This window comes from Carcharhinus amblyrhynchos, chromosome 23 (genome assembly GCF_965287045.1).
Source record: "Carcharhinus amblyrhynchos chromosome 23, sCarAmb.v2.hapA, whole genome shotgun sequence".
NCBI lineage: Eukaryota > Metazoa > Chordata > Chondrichthyes > Carcharhiniformes > Carcharhinidae > Carcharhinus > Carcharhinus amblyrhynchos.
Window position 1 is genome coordinate 41,026,934 of NC_137346.1, and position 20,567 is coordinate 41,047,500.

Consider the following 20,567-nt stretch of genomic DNA (forward strand, 5'->3'; position numbering starts at 1 on the left):
GCTTCCTCTATTTTCCTTCCAGAATCCGAAAGACATGCTGGTTAGGTGCATTGGCGATGCTAAATTCCCCCTCACTGTACCCGATCAGGTGCCGGAGTATGACGATTAGATAATTTACATAGTTATTTCATTGCAGTGTTAATGCAGGCCTACTTGTGCCACAAATAAATAAACTTTAAGAAGGACAGATGTATCTGTGGTGTAGAATCCGAGGCCCACTGATGTGTACCTCCAGCAAAAAAAAAATTGTGCTGTGGGCCTGTGCCCACAATTGAAATTGCATAAGCTAATTTTATAAGGAAACTTTGTCAGCAAGCTGTTGGCGCAAACATGCTTTGACTGTCCATGCAGCATTAATCATCAGGGCTACAACTTGACAAATGGTTAATCTTGGCCCTTTTGCAACACCAAGGAAAAAGATTCCGCACAAGTCAAACCTCAAAACACTCAAGAAAAGTAGGAATATGTTCCGTACCATGGGATTTGAATCAGCAATCAGGTCTCGCAGTGAGTCCAGGAAGCCTTGATCCTCTACCATCTGGGCATTGATGTCGTGCAGCTTGGCCACGCAGACAGCAGCTGTTTTCCGGACATACGGGTCTTCGTCTTTCAGACACTTGCGCAGAGGCTCACATAGGTATTCTGTTATTTTGTCCACACGGATACAGCCCATAGTACGGACTGCCAGAGCTCTGATCAAAGGGTTTGGATCTTCACAGTCCTGAGAACAAATTAAAAAAAAATCAATTAAAAATGTTATCAGTATACACGTCTAATTTGAGACTTTTAGGCATTTGCATAGAATCCCTACAGTGCAGAAGGTCATTTGGTCTGTCAAGTCTGCGCCTACTCTCCAAAAGAGCACCTTATCCTGGCCCCCCCACCCTATCCCCATAACCTCACACATTTACCTCAATAATCCCCCTAAACTACACATCCTAGGATACAGAGGGCAATTTAGCATGGCCAATACACCTAAATTGCACATCTTTGGACTATGAAAGGAAATCAGAGCATCAGGAGGAAACCCATCAGACAATGTGCAAATTGCACACAGCCACCCAAGGCCAGAATCGAACCCGAGTCCTTGGCACTGCGAAGCAGCAGTGTTAACCACTGTGTCACCCTTGCTAAGGATTTTTGTTGTTCTTCTGTCTGTGCATTACAAATGGAACATTTTAATTTTCATACTGTTAGCGTCAGGCACCTCCAGCTGAGTTGTATTGCAGCTGGACGCAAAATAAAGCTAAAGCTACACTATATCAGTCTAAGCACAGCATTCTCTGGATCAACTGGACTTTTCCCCTACATTCAATATATTTGCACTTTTATTGCTTATAATCAGTGTTTAGTATTCTTCAGTAACCAGTGCCATCAGCTACTTCTTGATATCTAATTGGGTGAATTGAATTGGATGAAGACTGACATCTAGGGACCTCCAGAGGAGGCCAAGATGGATCATCCACTCAGCACTTCTGGCTGAAAGTTACCTCTTGCACTGACATGCTGGGCTTTTGTGTTTGAGTACACATCTGCTGCTGATGGCCCACAGCGCCTCATGGTCTTAAGTTGTTAAATCTGTTTGCAGTCTATCCCATTTAGCCACAAGGAGCCTTCTGGTCATCTGACACAAAACATCACGCTTACAACATTAATATCATGGTCTGACTCATGTAACCTATAGCCCATTACCCTTCGCCTCCTCACCACTTCCCTCACCCCACCAAACTCTTACATTCCTTTGTTAAACTGTTTAGATTAGATTCGCAATGCCTGCAAACCTCAGGTTCATTAAATCCACGGGTTTATTTTACCATAGTGCGGTCAAAAATCAATCATGGCTTCACCTAACATGCAACATTTTCCAGCGGATAGTGACGTGGTCCAGAAACTCCATTAACTCAGGGGTACGGGGCTCAACTGCAGTACTTCACCCTGTATCAGACTTGGAATTGAGCGTGAGGTTTTTTGACATGCATGATGCCGTACAACCTTGGAAAGCAAAATCAGATCTATCAATTTTTCATAATTATACCTTGACAAAGCTGTTGACAGCCATGATGGCCATGTCAGGCTGATTCTTGGCATAGTTCATGAGGTAGAGATAAACCAGCTTCTTCAGCTCCAGGTTGTCTGTTTGCATACAGTTCACAACATCTGGAAAGAGCGAACTACACAAAACACAACAGAAGACAAATTGGTTTATCTTGTTAATAATAGAACGGTTTCTCCTTGTGATAACAGTCATAAATAGTTAAAATATCCAGAAAATAAAAGGAAAATACTGCAGATGCTAAAATCATGGATAAATGCACCAAGTATGGGAGAATCCATTGTTAGGATACAAGATCAGAAACCCCCAAAGTGTGTTATGAAGTTAGACTAGACCCCAATTATTTACTATTTTGGCATAAATGTGAGGATTGAAATGTTTCACTCTAGGTGTGGTTCTAGTGACATACTACGAAGCTTTTATTTTTGAAACAAACTTTATTTAATAATAACAATTTAACTACAACAAATCAATTAGCTTAACATTTACAATTGAACAATACTTAAACAGGACAGGTTACAATTCTTAACTGCTAATCAATTCACATTAGTTCTAATTCAAGCAATACTCCTCTTGCAGACTTAAAACCCCTCTTCAAAATCAGTTAGCAAACCCCCAGGCTTGTGTGTTTGCATCTGTTAACAGTCCGGGAGCCTTTTAAATACCTCTGGAGAAACAGAGACGCCTGTCTTTGGACAGTCCCAAACAGCATACTCCGAAGAGATACAAACAAAGAGAGACTTCTTACTTCTTTCAGAATCTGGCAGTAACTAAATAAAACTCTCTTCTGCAAGTTTAGCTCTGCCCATTCTCTATCTCTGGCAATCAACCTAATCAAAACCCTAAGATAAAGGCAAAACTCTGCAGATGCTAACTCTTTCAAAGCACCAGCACAAATGTGATGGGTTGAATGGCCTATGTCTGTGCTGTATTATTCTGTTACCTTACAAGGAAAATTACAGGCTCCCAAATGACTGGTCTTCTTTACTGTTGTGTAATGTTGCTAATCACCATGCTAAGTTTGCAATGTGGCACAGAGTTTTCGGGCGCAGCGCACATTTTGCAATGTTAATTCAAAATAAGATATGGAGTAGCTGGTCAGATGACTTGCCAAATTTATCTGATAAACAGCAGAGACATTCACTCCAGGAAGTTACCAAATCTGGCTTTCTGCCTTCACTGAGTCAGTGGATCAGAGTGGAGCAGCTCCTCTTGCTGCACGTGGGTGTGTGTGGACATCCAACTCTGTTCCTCAGGGCCCCTATTTGCAGCTTTCTGCTGGTTTTCCCCACCTGGCAAATGACAAATCTGTCAATTTAACTGGTCGCCAGGTAGGAGATGCTGAATTCCTACCATTAAATTTGGCAGGATATTTGCATTCCTGGGTGCATCTTTCCACCCTCTCTCCACGCTTGACCTCTATAAACACATTCCACTCCTCTCTCACTACCGACTCTGATACTCCTCAAGATCAGAGCTGTGGTTAGTATTGCTGCCTCACAGCAGCAGGGACCTAGTTCAATTCTGGCTTTGGGTCAGTGTCTGCACCTTCTCCCGTATCTCCAGGTGCTCCACTTTCCTCCCATAGTCCAAAGGTGTGAGGGTTAGATCGATTGGCCATGCTAAATTGCCCCTTAGGGTCAGGCAATTAGCATGTAAATACGTGAGATTGTGGGGATAGGGCCTGGGTGGGCTTGTTTTCGTCCAGATTCGATGGCCCTCTTTCAGCACTGCAGGGATTATGTGATTCTATTTTATCTTCTGATTAGACACATTACAGCTTTCTGGAATCAACATTAAGTCCAACAACTTTAAATGGTGAGGCTTTTCATTTTTTGTTTTTCGGTTCTTATGTATTGAGCCAACACAACCCCACCTCCTGCCCGCATGGCCAACAATCCCTTGTTGTTTAGTTTTGCTGCCAATGAGCACTGCCCTTTGGTCTCCAAATAACACATCCTACAATCAGCACTCTTCAGCCCTTAATGACATTATAAATACCTGTTTATCTTACGTCAGGACATCTTTGCCAAGCTCGCCACAGCTCTGACCTATCTCTGAACTTCCATTCTGCCCTATCCATTCTCCAACTATATAATTCAAAACATTTCTACCCCTCTTCAGTTCTGTATAAGGGTCATATCAACTTGAAACGCGAACTCCGTTCCTCTCTCCACAGATATTGCCAGACCTGAATTCATCCAGTATTTTCTGTGTGTAGTATATCCAGCATCCTGTCAGCTGGAATGTCATTACATAGTTTCATCCTCCATGGTTTCACGTAGAAGTTATGTGGCAATACAAATAGCCTTCACCACTGCTAGATATGCAGAATTTGATCTCTGCCAAACAAATTTATCAGACTGGTCACGTTAGTCTGTATGCGCTTTCAGTCTGTACTTCAGTAGTAATAGAGGCCACACTGTAACACAGGGTTTGGGAGAGAGTCAATGAACAATAACATTGTTGTTTTGATGCTCAGTGTAATCAAGTCTGATGGGTGATATCTTCAGAACTTGTTTGAGCTTTAATCGGGAGAAAGGTCCTCTGCATCCAGAATCTTTCATTTCTGCTTTGAATCAGCCACTGCTCATCCTCATCATTACAAATGTGGAACATGAATAGTGGTCCAGAAGCAATTGTATAGAAAAATACAGTTTCATATCTAACCATTTGCTTGAAGGTGATGAACAAATAGTCGGCATTGTTTAAATATGCAGTAAAGGTCCAGATCTCCAAGTTTCTGGGTTGGCATACCCCAGAAGATGGGCTGGGGAAGCACAGGACGGCATGGTGGCACAGTGGTTAGCACTGCTGCCTCAGTTCAATTCCTGGCTAGGGTCACTGTCTGTGTGGAGTTTGCACATTTTCCCCACGTCTGCATGGGTTTCCTCCAGGTGCTCCGGTTTCCTCCCATAGTCTGAAAGGCGTGTTGGTTAGGTGCATTGACCTGAACTGGTGTTGAAGAATTAGGGGAATTTCACAGTAATTTCATTGCAGTGTTAATGTAAGACTTACCTGAGACTAATAAATAAACTTTACTTTAGGACTCTGCGGGAATTACCCAGGAAGTTTTAACTTCCATTCAGCAAATGCCCTGAATCTGGAACCCTCTGAAACGCTGAGCTTAAGTCAGAAACTTTGGATGGTTCCAACTCAGTGAACATAATACCCAAAGAAAAGTTTAGAACCAGTTCTAACCATACTTACTGACCCCTAGACTACCCTGCAGTAGCACAGTGGTTAGCACTGCTGCCTCACAGCGCCAGGGGCATAACATAAGAACTAAGAGCCGGAGTAGGCCATCTGGCCTCTTGAGCCTGCTCTGCTATTCAATAAGATCATGGCTGATCTTTTTGTGGACTCAGCTCCATTTACCCGGCCGCTTACCTTAATTCCTTTACCGTTCAAAAATTGATCTATCCTTGCCTTAAAAACATTCAGTGCTTCACCGGGCAGGGAATTTCACAGATTCACAACCCTTTATGTGAAGAAGTTCCTCCTCAACTCAGTCCTAAATCTGCTCCCCCTTATTTTGAGGCTATGCCTCCAAGTTCTAGTTTCACCCACCAGTGGCAACAACTTCCCTGCTTCTATCTTATCTATTCCCTTCATAATCTTATATGTTTCTATAAGATCTCCCCTCATTCTTCTGAATTCCAATGAATATAGCCCCAATCTACTCAGTCTTTCCTCATAAGCCAACCCTCTCAATTCTGGAATCAACCTGGTGAATCTCCTCTCCACCCCCTCCAGTGCCAGTATATCCTTTCTCAAGTAAGGAGACCAAAACTGTACACAGTACTGCAGGTGTGGCCTCACCAGCACCTTATGCAGCTGCAACATAATCTCACTGCTTTTAAACTCCATCTCTCTAGCAATAAAGGACAAAACTCCATTCGCCTTCTTAATTACCTGTCGCACCTGCAAACAAACTCCTTGAGATTCCTGCACAAGGACACCCAGGGCCCTCTGCACAGCAGCAAGCTGTAATTTTTTTAACTATTTAAATAATAGTCCATTTTGCTGTTATTCCGACCAAAATGGATGACCTCACATTTACCAACATTGTATTCCATCTGCCAGAACCTCGCCTACTCACTTAGATTATTTATATCCCTTTGCAGACTTTCAGCATCTTCCGCACACTTTGCTCTTCCACCCATCTTCGTATCATCTGTGAATTTTGACACATTACACTTGGTCCCCAACTCCAAATCATCTATGTAAATCGTAAACAATTGCGGTCCCAACACTGTTCCTGAGGCACAACACTAATCACTGATCGCCAACCAGAAAAACCCCATTTACCCCTAGTCTTTGCTTCCTGTTAGTTAACCAATCCTCTACAGTCCTTCCTTATCACTGTTTTTAGGGGCCCCGAGTTTAATTCCCAGCTTGGGTGACTGCCTGGGCGGCATCTACACATTCTCCTCATGTCTGTGTGGTTTCCTCCAGGTGCTCCAGTTCCCTCCCATGTCCAAAAGACGTGCTGGTTAGATGCATTGGCCATGCTAAATTCTCCCTCAGTATACCTGAACAGGCACCAAACTGTGGTGGCTCGGGGATTTTCTCAATAACTTCATTGCAGTGTTAACATAAGCCTACTTGTAGTATTATTAAATAAACTTTAAACAAACCTCAACCCACAGCGAGCAAACCCTCTTCCCTGGGAGCAATGCCCCACATTTCTTAGGAGATCCAGTTCTGTCACTCAGGTGAGAAATGTGGAACTCTGGCACAGGAAAAGGAGGAGCAGAGTGGCAATCTGCTGGCGATTGCACTCCTTGAAAGGTTCAGCCCATAACATAGATCCCCTATTACTGATCGCATGTGATAAAAGGTTGGGGGTTGCAAGTCCTTGTGCATTACAAAGTACATACTGGAGGTAGATATTTCAAATTGTACGCATTACTGAATGCATGGACAGAGTCAATCGTCAGAAAGTCTTTCCCAGGGTGGAAGAGTTAATTACTAGGGGCCACAGGTTTAAGGTGTGAGGGACAAGGTTTAAAGGAGATGTATGAGACATGTCTTTTTTTACGTAGAGGGTGGTGGGTGCCTGGAACTCGCTACCAGGGGAGGTCATGGAAACAGATACGATAGTGAGTTTGAAGGGGCATCTGGACGAATACATGAATAGGATGGGAATAGAGGGATACGTTCCCTGGAAGGGTAGCGGGTTTTAGTTGACTCAGGCAGCATGTTAAGTGCAGGCTTGCAGGGCTGAAGGGCCTGTTCCTGTTCTCTGATTTTCTTTGTTCTTTGCATGTCAAACAGATTTTTTTTTACATAATTATCACTTGTATGCATTATGCATACAATTATCCCATATTACTCTTGTTTCATGCTGATTTATTACTGAGGATGAATATTACTTGCACATGAATTTGAACAGGTTAACCTGTACACGAGGTCTGACTATTGAAATATTTTGCACCTTCAGAACTGGAAACCGGTAAAGGGGCCTGCCTATATATTTTCCAATAAACTATTTACTGTCACCATGATTAGTTCTTAAATTGACTGTGATAATTTAACATGGCAGAATAAAAATTCGGCTTTCAGTAAATACAAGACAGGTTCCGTATACAGAAAGCATTAACTCATTTTCAGAACAAGTAGGGTTGGAAAAAGCCTGAATCTCCATGCTGAACTCACACAGGGAAAACCAAAAAGGAAAAAAATGAATTTCATTTTGTCAGATGGCCCATTGAATCTGTCTCTTGATAGTATGAATGGTATTATGCCAACTCATATCAGTAATCTTCTGCTTACTAAGTGCTTCCGTTCAGCAAGGTCAGCAGGGTGAAGCATCAAAAGTTGAAAACAATAGTAAGAGAATCACCATGGACTTCCTCGCACATCTGCGGGGAACTGGCTGCATCAGTGTTTGTCTAACTCTGACAGCCTCTCAACTGAGAATGAATAAAAATAATGAATAAAATGCTAAATACATTGGGAAATGGGTCGCTCAAATTCTCACAGCCATTTTCCTGCTAACAGATTCTCTCTCGGCTGCTTAAGCTTCTGTAACCGTGTTGTTGCAGCGATTTCTACCAGATTGTTATCCCCCTTTTTTCCTGTATGTTCCAAGAAGCATCTGGAAGTCTGAGGTTTTCTAGCCAATGGAATGCAGCCTTAGGGACCACAGATACCATGACAAGTCAATGCCTGTAAGAACCAGCCCTGAAGGAAAAAGGTGCCTTGCCGCAAAACTTTGGTCTCTTTGTAGCTTTTCTCTCTGAATCAAAAAGGTTGTGACTGCCAACATCACTCTGGGCTGGAGCATATAATCTAAGCACTTATTGTTGGAGCTGCTACTGTAAAAGATGACATTCTAAACTGACAGCTCCATCTGCCTGAGCAAGTGAATAGGCATGAACCCATGACATTTTCCAAACAACTGGTAGTTCTCCTGTTGGGTTATCTTAAACTTGCCTTTTATGATCACTAGCCCACAAAAACAACAGTTTACGAACTTCCATAAGATCTATAGTCTCACTCAGATAGAACATATAATGACCGGTGTGGCACATTTCATATGATACAGCACAGGCAATCTACCAAGATTAGACCAGAGACATTCATATGACAGAATGGAAGGAGCATTATCCTAAATCTCAAGAATCTGCTACCCGACCAATAATCCTTGAATTGAAGACAAAAAAATTCTCAAATTAAAGAATCAATTTGAAACATTGAGAAAATAGGAAGATAAATTGAACATCAGCACTAACTGTGTAAGAACGGAAGAGTGAATGGATAATGAAGCAAAATTCAGAAACAAAGTCAGTTCAGAATAATTCACTCACCCAACTTTAGTCCAATTTGAATTAAATCAATTCACTTACAAAAAAGTAGCAACATACTAATCAATCCCAATAGATAGCCTTGTGATCGATCCTGATGCAGTCTTGTGATCTCTCCATGTCTGAGCAATCCCCAAGAAGCAGCCTTAAAGCACTATTCCCATCTATTTGTCACATCAAAGTGCAAAGAGTTTGGAACAGAGAGCTGGCTGGTGTACCATCCCCAATTGTCAGAGCAGGCAGATAACCTTCTCGTGGACGTCCTGCATTTGAAGCAGGCAATTGAACATTAGAGATCTTGCAGCTTTATAGGTAGAATTTCCACCTCTGAAGCTCCAAGCTCGAATCCCACTCCAGGAATCAAAGGCCAAGGAAGGTGTTTTTATCATGCGACCAACTGAAAATCTTTCCAAACCAAAGGTGACAAGAGTGGGAGAGGTTCCTGGTCAGCCATGGGATACAAAGAACTGAGTCATAACTTGGCAACCCATGGTGCCAATGATTTTAAGACAATTCAGCAAATTTGCTGCATGCTGCAACTGCTGTCAATTTCACATTACCTGACAGGAAGCAAGCACTTCATTGCTGCAGTCTGCAGTTCCATATTACAACGCAGTTCTGGCATGACAAGTTATTCCAAACATGATGGAAACCTGACCACAGACATCTGAAAAGTTCCCAATCATGTGATCCAAAACCACAAAGCAAACTACCTCTCTATAGAAGAGGAAAAATAAAAGTATCACTTTCTCTGAAATGAATACTGTTTGGTGAACTGCTCCACTTAAGGTAATGAACTTAAATTCAGCAGTGCCTGGAAATAAAAAAGCTGACATCTGCAAAGATGGCTATGAAGTTGTTAGGTTGTTAAAAAAAACAATTTATGATCTGTAAGGTTCTTTCAAGAAGACATTTGATCTTAAACATGATCCAGAATAATTATAATTTATAAATAGCTAGAATACAAGAGCAGAAACATACTTCTGAGGCAATACAAGGCTCTGGTCAGACATCATTTGGAGAATTGTGAACAATTTTGGGCCCCGTATCTAAGGACGTGCTGGCCTTAGAAAAGGTCCACAGGAGGTTCACAAGATTGACTTCTGAAATTAAGAGCTTGTCATATGAGGAACAGTTGAGGGCTCTGGGTCTGTACTCACTGGAGCTTAGAAGGATTTGGGGGGCGGCGGGGGGTGTCTTATTGAAACTTACAGGATACTGGGAGGCCTGGATAGAGTGGACGTGGAGAGGATGTTTCCACTAGCTGGAAAAACTAGAACCAGAGGGCACAACCTCAGGCTAAAGGGACAATCCTTTAAAACAGATGAGGAGGAATTTCTTCAGCCAGAGAGTGGCGAATCTACAGAACTCTTTGCCGCAGAAGGCTGTGGAGACAAGGTCATTGAGTGCCTTTAAGACAGAGATAGATTGGTTCTTGATTAATAAGATGATCAGGAGTTATAGGGAAAAGACAAAAGAATGGGGATGAGAAAACTATCAGCCATGGTTGAACGGTGGAGCAGACTAGATGGGCCGAGTGGCCTAATTCTGCCCTTACGGTCATATCAAATGTGGCAGCCCACCACCATCTTCACAGAACCTGGGCAAAAATTGCCAACATCATCCACATCCCAACAATGAATAACTGAAGTGCTGAGGTAACGAATATTTTTAATTTCACATCAACTATTAGTACTGATCATTCCCAGTTTCTTCTATCCTGCTCAATACTTTCAACTCCGTATCAGCTTTACACCAGCGTGACATTTTCATCTTCCACAATGACCATCCCTGTAGTCAAAGATTTGACATCAACAACATTTGGGAGAGTTGTAGATTTTCACCCTCTGAAGCTGCCCCACTCCTTCCATTTTGGCTCCTGACAGCCAGACACTCTTGATAATGAAGTAGATCACAAAATACGCAGCAGAGATGCAGCAGTGTTTGCTGGTTTGCATCCTCCAGTCGAGCCACTTTCCATTGGTCCTCATTAACTTGCGGTTCAACCCCAATTCTAGAGGACAATGTTTACCTCGCTCCCCTCTCCAATCATTATCAGTTTGAATTGATGGACTTAATGAAGCAAATGGCAAAAGAAACGGCACCAGAATCTTAGGCTGTTTCTAACACTCCTACTGAACTTCAACTCTTTGTAAGGGAGAAGATTTCCACCATTCTCAGCAAAGTTGTAAACATACATTCAGAAAAGCAGACAGCAAGAACCTTCTTTCCTCCACAATCAATGTTGTAAATAAATAATGGATTTGAGCAGCAATAAGTGCACTCCAACATTTAAATGGCATGTTCACATCTCATATTCAATTACCCATTTGGCAAAATACAGCTTTCTAAGCACAAGAAAGAAACATGAAATTGAAATACAGACAGAGACAAGTTGGATGCAATGCTTTCACCCCTGGAAGTTAGGCTTGAATCTAACCAAGGCTGTCTGCTAGCAATCCATCTCCGACACGAAACAAGCTGGACTGTAGTCTTGTCCAGCAGCTCATCGACATGCACACATAGCACAGAACTAAAGTAATACTGAGTCAGCAACCCAGCTTCAGAAATGTCAGTGAGAGCGTTCTTCAAAGACAGACTGATGGCCCCTTGTTCCAGTTGGTATGTAAGCACCAGTGACCAAGCTGGGAAAATTGTCCCAATCCCCATGCTAACCTTGTTGACTTTGATCATTCCTACCCTCTCAGTCCTCACGTCTCCCTTAAGAACTTACATTGGGGAATTTAACTGGTACAAGATATTTAATAGAGGCAAGATCGAATGTCCAATGCAAAGCTGTTCCGTCTCACGTTGATAATTTACCATTGTGAATTAGTGATTCAACAGCCAGCTCTGTTAGTGAACAGATATAGTTACCGAACCAATAGCAACTTTATTTTGTGTACAAACAACTCACAAGGTCAACTCAGCTGGGAAACAAGTTATTGATTTAACATAATTGGTACTTTGATTGTTGAAAACAGACAAGTAATCTAATTGGATTTGGCTTTAAGAAGCTGACTCTATTTTCTGCAGGCTCAAGGTTTGAAATCCCTTCTTCCACCATCCAATTACATAAAATGGACTGGAGGGTGACTTATCCAATTGTCCAATCTTCTCGATGTTCAGTTACCTAAAAGGTAAAGTTGTCCTAGTCCCTGATGACCACAGGCAGTGACTGGTAGTGATTTAACCTGAGGGTCACCACATCTCAGACGAGGGATAAGGTTCAGAATGCTTCACAGCTAAAATATCACAAGGCCACTGAAAAAGAAAAATTGATACATTCTAAAGACACACAGAGGGGGTTTTTCGAGAGATGATACTTGAATCACAGAATTCCTACAGTGCAGGAGGCCATTCAGCCCATCTAGCCTGCACGAACAACAACCTCATGCAGGCCCTATCCCCTTAACTCCACATATTTGCTCTGCTAATTCCCATGACACTAAGGGGCAATTTACCAAGGCCTATCAACCTAATCTCACATCTTTGCGAGAGGAAGCCAGAGCACCTGGAGGAAACCCATGCAAGCACAGGGAAAATGTGCAAACTCCACACAGACAATCCCCAAGACCAGAATTGAACTTGAGTCCCTGGCACTGAGGCGCAGTAGTGGTAAGCATTGTGCCACCACCTCACAGATATTGGCACTTCAATAAGACTTCCAAATTCTGTCAGCACATCACCAAAGTAGATCACCAGCAGAAACTTTCAAACAAGAAAGATACAATATATTCCCACCTCACTTTCACGCCCCTCAAGAACAAATCCTTCAGAGAAAAAAATGATGTTGGTGACCTGGATTTTGGGGCCAGCAGTGAAGCAGAAGTGTTTGCCACTGACTGCGTGAAAAACTAAAACCTACCCTGACTGGAGGCTGACAATGAAGTCAGAGAGAGGTTAAGCAGCACAGCGCATTGCTGGAAAACCATGTTCCTTTTGGTGTCACAAGTTAACACCATGCCGCTTGAGGTCTGTCCTCCCCTCAATAACATGCAGGGAGGTTTTTTAAATTTAATTTCAATTTTTAATGTGGTGCAATTTTACTTGCAGCCCCCACCAACTCCCCACCTCACCCCCATCTCCCAGTCAAGCTTCTCGCCTCCAAGTTTTGTTGCTGAAATCGGTATTCTTCAGGACTAAGAATAGGGTGTGCACGAGTGGGGCACCTCTCCTGTACAGGTTCTACACCTGTTAGGAGTAGCTCCAAAAAGATTCACGTAAAAATGAGTGCAAGTGCCAGGTAATCAGCTCAAGTCACTGCATTACAAGTCCCAGCAGCACCATCAGCATTAGTTCCTCTGGAGCCCATTCAGATGCAGCATGACATCCAGGCTCAAGTTTAAGTGGGCCCACCAGATGTAATGGTACCACTGTAGACCTCTATAGAACTTAAATGTTCACTGCTATTGGGACACAATCTGGGCCATGGTTACCAAATGAAACCATTGAAGGAAACAAAAGTTAGTGCATATTTAGCAGTCACTGAAGGAAACCATCAGAGGTAAATGTTGATTATTATAATGTCCTCACCTTACATCCTTGCCAACTGTCATAGCAGCAATGACTTTCTTAACGGCTTCCTTCCTCTTCTCCTTCTTTTCATTGTTCAGCTCAGCCTTTAACTCGAATATCTCTCCTGTACCAATAAAACAGTCGAACAATTGAAGATTAACCCAAGCATTGTGTGCCACATTTGCAGCTGCAATAGTAATTCTCACGTGGTTCCTTGCCCTTTCATTCATTCTCTGCCAGAACCAGCGATTCCACAAAGACAACCAGCCTTCTGGCACCATGGGACCATTATTCACACAGACATCACACAGACTAATCTTGGGGCCTCACGGCTGAGATTGGTCCTACCCTCAATCAACCTCTGCGCATAAACTATCCTGCATGAGTCACTGGACACCAACCAGGGACGTCTGACATTTTTGATTCTTCATTGTCAAACCGTAGGTGTAGCCATCACCATCCAGGTTAACATCAACTTCGTCAACATAGGCTAGTGGTCAAATCAAACTGCTCAATAAAACACCTTGTGGCATATTTCCTTCAGGCATCAGGAAGGTAAAAATCAATTAGTTTTATTCTTTTCTATTTCATCCAGTAGCATGACTGACTGATAAATACTCAATATCCCAAAAAGCCAGAGTGCATGGTAATATAGGATTATCTAGTTTCATAAAATCCCTTAAGCTAAAATGGTTAGCAGAATATGCTTGTTCACTTCTGGCTCAGTGTAAAGGCTTCTGATGCACTAAAAAAAATTCACCTGATGTGAATCCCTTTGTCTACCAAGCATTACAGCCAAATCTTATAATTAGAATTGTAGTAATCACCCATGGACTGTGCTCCCTGCAGGCATCAAATGGGATCTTGATGAATTAGAAGCTAAATTCATCACAGACTATTGATCTAAACCTCATGTATACTTCTGATTTTGTCAAACTGCCCTTTCCAGGCAATTTATAGAGCATGCAACTTCCCACTTCCAAGGTCAGAAGCCGCAGCACAGTACCGATTATGTACACAGCACATATCCACCACATGTGCAACACTGTAGACTCATACTCCTCTCTCTGCCACGTTTCTTCTTTTTCCTCAACCACTATGCTGCGCTGAGCCGAGGAAACAGCCAGACAAGGTGCCTGAAAACCCATTTCTATTGGTTTGCATGCGGTTCACTTCTGCCCCCTCAATAGTTTGTTGATACAGGAATGGACTGTATTCAGAGTCACACCGATAACCTGTGCATCAGCTCCCAAAGTGACCTACACCCCTTGGATACACCATCACTACCCTAAGCTCTGTTGCATTCTTTAAAACAAGCAATCAAAAGGGAAGAGAAAACGGGAAACCCACCTTTTTTATTAGTTGTGAAATATTTGGAGTCGGTCATGGTTGCGATATTTTAAGCTTCCTGCAAAAGAATAGACACTTTAGAACAAGGTTTCCCCCCAAACAACTGAGGCAAAAAGTTGAATTGATAACTGCATCAAAGGTTCACACTTAATGCCAGAGGGCATTTCTGTAATCCCAGCAGCACAGTTGAATAGATCGTAATGGATTGTTGACAGCTGAGGAACCATTTCTTCAGTTAGAAAAACTGTTTTCATTTGGGTTTTTTTTGAATGTTTGCATCTGAGAACTTAAGATTTGGAAAAAAACAGATCATATTATTACTTGTGGGACGTTGCTACACTTCTGACCCTACAAGTGACTACACTTCAAAGATACTTAATTGACAACAGCCATTTTGGGACATGATGCTTGTGAAAAGCACCGTATAAATGCAAGTTCTTCTTAGTAGAGAAACATCCAGACCAGAGTGATGAGACAAAGTACCCTTAATTTGGTGTTAAGGATCCCATATGAAATGGACGGGAATAGACTCAACCCTTAACCAAAAACATGATAGAATTGAACAATACATAACTCTAAAATTAGCAGGAAGGCCACAAGTGTGGCTTGTTGGAATCAGGAACTTTACATGTGCAACTGATGCAGCTGTCCAGCTGGGCCTGGGAGCATTTTGACAAAGGCAGGATCCACAGATTTGGGACGGTGGCGAGGGGAATACATTCCATAGATACAAACTGACATCCTCGCTTTAGCAAATATAAAAGCAGTAAGCCTTTCTAAAATAGACTGTGAAGAGCTGATTTTGAAGGAACTATGATGAGTCGACAGGAAGCTATTGCAGCTGTTAATTCAACAAAGTTGCAAAAATGTGATATTCCCTTCAAGGTGGCCTGAGACAAACCAAGGAACAAAGAGAAGATGTCAGATGCAAGGAGCTATTGGAACCAGAACCATATTGCTTCATCAATAATACTGACCTTGAAGTAGGGTTTAAATGATTTGTAAAATTGTATTCCACCTTAATTTCTTGGAAGGCATTTGGAAAAATGACAAAATTATGAGGGCTGAATTATGAGTTTACTATTATATCCCAGAACGCTGGTATTGAAGGGTAGAACTGGAGTCTAATCTTTAGAAGTTTTTTTTAAAACAGAGATACCCTTTCCAAAACCCAGTCACCACAATTTCAGTTTCCTCTTTTATAGAAGAGCAAAGGTGACGAATCCTTTAACATTTCTGGTCTCCTATTGCCCCACCTAGGCAAAAGTCTGCCCTATTCCTTAACTGGGCCTTAGTCACATTTGATGGATTCTACATTGTCACTTTGCTGCATCATCTCATTGTTTGGTTTCTTTATCTCTTACTTTCTATTCAACGACCATCACTTCCCCCTTGGCAAACACCTTTAAATAGTTATCACCTATAGAAAATGGTACATTATCTGAATTCCCATCATGAGTGATGTCATGAAACTCTTCATTTCAAACCGCTTCCACCAGCTACATCGCACCTCACTGTCGTATATCTCAAGATACTTTAATAGGAGTAGACATTTGGATGCTCAAACCTGCTCTGCCTTTTTTTATTCTTTCGAGGGATGCAGCTGTTACTGACTGGGCCAACATTTATCACCAATCCCCAAATGCCCTCAAACTGAGGGTATTGCTGTGGGCCTGGAATCACATGACAGTTAGACCTGGTATGGATGGCATATTTTCTTCCCTAAAGGATGTTAGTGAGCTAGATGAGTTTTTACAACAACTGACAATGGTTTTTCATCACCATTCAAATTTTAATTCCAGATTTTTACAGCCTTGGGGTGATTTGAACTAGTCCAGTGCCAATACCACTACACCACCACCTCCCATACAATCATGGCTGATCATTTACTACAATTACAAGTTCCCACAACATGCCCACATCTTTCAATCCTGTTTTCCAAAAGAAATGTCAAGTTCTGACTGAGCGCCAAAGCTCTTTGTGGAGAATTCTGAAGATTCACAACCTTGAGAGAAGAAATTTCTCACCTCAGTCCAATCTTTAATACAGACAATAGACAAACCTTATTGTGTAATGGTGAGTCCCACAGCTATGGAAATCCTTCTGACAATAACTACTGAAGGCTCACTATTATTGTGGCCTCTGATTATCAGAAAATGGGAGGATCTGAATGGTGGAGAATTGAGAAAGTTCTGTCAGTGTTCTCTATCCTCTAGTATAATATTCTATTTATCCCACATGTTTGTAGCTGTACAGAGTATTGAAAGAATGGGTGGGTGGGGCAAATATGTAGCGACACTTCCATATATTTCCATTGCACATATGAATACGCATCCTTCTTCATCTCTGCCGTTGGCTCAATAATATATAGTTTCTGAACACTCTTTTCCTAACCTAAGGTATCAATTTAATGTTCACAGATTAATTTTGCTTTTATTTACCCAGGCTGAGGGCACCCGAGGATTAAGTCCATTGCAGGGGCTTCTGAATTCATGCCACATTTCAACATGGTGGAAGGTTGCTCCCAAAGAAATACTCCGCCTCCCAAATATCAGTCAGATAAACAATGCAGCCTTGTTAAGGAGCAATCTTTCACAAGACTGGAAAGCACTGCACCTTTTGATCTGTGTGTTCCCCAAAAGCCACATACTTCACACTCACTTATGCAGCCTGAAACAGGGATAACATCACTCAATGTCACAACAGTTCATCAGCAACATACACATCATTATCCTTGCAACAGTTAAAAGCCTGTGAAGGCAGAGATTTTAACATACTGGAATTATCTCTCCACTTATATAGGCCAAAGATAAAATAAAGAGCTGCAGGATCAAGCATTTTCTTAGGGTGATTAAATAAAACCGACTCAAAAAACCCAGCAGGCAGCGCTCTACACAACTCAAATATCAATTAAAATTGCTTATATGAATAGGAACTAAAATTTCTGGCAAAGCATTGCATTCTCAAAAAATATACCCATAACCCAGGATGTTTAATAGCTGAATATTCCTTCACCTTCAAGCCTCACACACAAAATATTAGTCAGTTGGGTTTAGTGCAAAGAATGTCCAGCACCCACAGAACTGTACTCCAGCAAGGTGTCAACACCTTACAGAAATGGAAAAGAGAGGAATTTTTAAAACTTGCAAAAAGGAGAAATGGTAATTTAAAAGAGTGCAATTTAGAATTTACCATCTGTTCAAGCTCCCCTTTCCTAGGTCAACTGCTATTTTTCATGCACCTAAGAAGTGCCTTGGAATGTTTTTGATATCAACAGGGCAACATTAAGGTAAGTTTTTTTTGTAGCAGATTGATATTGGGAAATACTTGCATCTGTGCTCAACCTGGTTCCATCAACAGTGACGGGCCTGAAACCAATATTCACAGAATAGGTGGAAAAGGTTAAATCTCAATTTCAAAACAAAGTGGGACAGGAAATAACATAACACAGTCCCATTATTAAGCTTTCCTTGCAAATGTACCAGAAGACAGAATCAATCTTATTACTGGCTGTTCAGGCATTTAGTTCCCTGTTGATGGCTCTTCTGAAGTAAACTCTTGCTGGGACACTTATTTCTCCAAGCATCTTGTTCAAGTGGTCATTTGTCCTGATTGTCTGTGAGCTATTCAACTGTGGGGCTGTCGCAATTCTATTTTTATGCAGCATCCAATTTCCAGGCGAGTGTTTTCTACGCAGTAACCAGAAGAGGATCTTTTTCGGTTTCTCCCTTTCCTAACTCACAAGGACCAACACCAAAGTCACCTGTCTAAATGTCGGTCCTATCTGAAATCACTTAAATCATTAGAGACTTGGAATCAACTGTAGTTCTGTATAGTTTCTAATTGCATCAGTACATTATCAGTAGGAGGCAATGGGGTGACTTGACAGATTGCAGCTGCTGACTATTTTACATGTTGAAGGGGAGGCACGTTTCAATATTTTTAGGATCAACATTGGATGAAATAATTTTGTGGCAATGGCAGGCGGCAACTCTTCCGCTACTCGTCTCCCGAGAATATAAGCTGCACCCTTTCCAAAATTGTAGGCGATGAATTTTTGCACTCAACCTGAGGTAGCCGTATCAGCTCAGGTTGCCAGGCAACAGAACATGCCATCTCACCAAATGAGCATATTTCCCACTCTCGCTGGCCCACTTGCCTCAGCTCAACACAGCAATTCAAGATCAAAATCTTACAGCAACTTCTGGTAGACCAGCTGCAACAGCCAAGTGCAAAGAAACCCACAACACATACTCTTCACCAACACAGCCCAACTAACCAAACAGCTAATCTACTGGATTGGGGGAGCGGGGGGAGGGAGATGAGGGTGGCAGCAGATGGGGAGGGTGGTGGGCCGAAGAGATTGGGGGAGGGGAGGGCGGTGGGCCGAAGAGACTGGGGGGGGGGGGGGGGGGGGGCGGCGCGGTGGGCCGAAGAGATTGGTGGGGCGGTGGGGTGGGGGGCGGTGGGCCGAAGAGATTGGTGGGGTGGGGGGGCGGTGGGCCGAAGAGGTTGGGGGAGCGATGGGTCGAAGAGATTGAGGGGGTGGGGGGGCGGTGGGCCGAAGAGATTGAGGGGGTGAGGGGGCGGTGGGCCGAAGAGATTGAGGGGGTGGGGGGGCGGTGGGCCGAAGAGATTGAGGGGGTGGGGGGGTGGTGGGTCAAAGAGATTGGGGGGGGTGGGGGGGCGGTGGGCCGAAGAGATTGGGGGGGGGGGGGTGGGCCATGGGGGGGGTGGGGGGGGAGGTGGGCCGAAGAGATTGGGGGGGGTGGGGGGGCGGTGGGCCAAAGAGATTGGGGGGGGTGGGCCGAAGAGATTGGGGTGGGGTGGGGGGTGCGGTGGGCCAAAGAGATTTGGGGGGGGGGGGGGTGGGGGGGGGGTGGGGGGGGGGTGGGGGGGGCGGTGGGCCAAAGAGATTGGGGGGGGGGCCAGGAGACAGGAGATTGGGGGGGGGGGCAGGAGACAGGAGATTGGGGGGGGGGGCAGGAGACAGGAGATTGGGGGGGGGGGGGCAGGAGACAGGAGATTGGGGGGGGGGGGCAGGAGACAGGAGATTGGGGGGGGGGGGCAGGAGACAGGAGATTGGGGGGGGGGGCAGGAGACAGGAGATTGGGGGGGGGGGACAGGAGACAGGAGATTGGGGGGGCGGGGGGCAGGAGACAGGAGATTGGGGGAAGTAGCCCAGGAGATTGGGGTGGAAGAGATTGCGGGTAGATATTTGGGGGTGGGGTGAGCAGTGGGTGGGGTGAATGAAGGCCGGCCGTTGGGCTGGGCGGTGTCCAGCAGTAAACAGCGAGGCCCGGAGACCGCTCGGTCCTGAAGCTGGGAACCGCAGGCACAGAAACTTCTGGAAAGATTTTAAAAAGGGAGAGGCGGGGAGAGAAGACCGACCTGTGAGGATCCGGAGATGAAGCCGGACAAACAGAGGAATCAACGCCGGAGCCGCCCAGGAGCAGAGAGGGAGCAGCGAGCGGAAGGTACACCCGGAAAAACGGTCCCCCGCAGGCCGACCGGAACTGGTCGGGGGGGGAGGGTGAGAGGGACGGACACAGCGAGGGGAGAACTGAGAGAGTGAACACCTTACCTGCCCCCTCAGAGAGTAAATAGTTTTTCCGGCGGCCAGTGTTACTCAATTCTGTTTTGGCAGCTTCCAGGGCAGATAGAATGATTCTGGGCTGCAATGGTGAGAACCACACTCTCCTGTTCTATCAGCAACTGGTAGGAGACTGGTATCTCCACATCGTGGCTACCAGCAGCTAACCGGTGCTGCCAACTCTAGCTGGTAATCACATTTTAATTTGATGGTTCTTAAGTTTCCTTATTTAATTTAATTT

The 20,567-nt window shown here is 43.7% G+C and overlaps 1 protein-coding gene across 2 annotated transcripts in view; it reads right to left on the reverse strand.

Annotated features, from left to right (window-relative positions):
- Positions 1–20,226, reverse strand: part of ap2b1 (adaptor related protein complex 2 subunit beta 1) — a 272,901-nt gene extending 252,675 nt beyond the window's left edge. For both annotated transcript variants that reach the window (XM_080210859.1, XM_080210856.1), the window contains exons 1-5: positions 20,125–20,226; positions 14,734–14,791; positions 13,402–13,507; positions 2,036–2,171; positions 476–721 (exon numbers count right to left, since the gene is read on the reverse strand). In XM_080210859.1, the coding sequence (XP_080066985.1) occupies positions 476–721; positions 2,036–2,171; positions 13,402–13,507; positions 14,734–14,770 (525 nt within the window). In that variant the 5' untranslated portion in view covers positions 14,771–14,791; positions 20,125–20,226. The remainder of the gene's footprint in view (positions 1–475; positions 722–2,035; positions 2,172–13,401; positions 13,508–14,733; positions 14,792–20,124) is intronic.
- Positions 20,227–20,567: the final 341 nt, after the last annotated feature.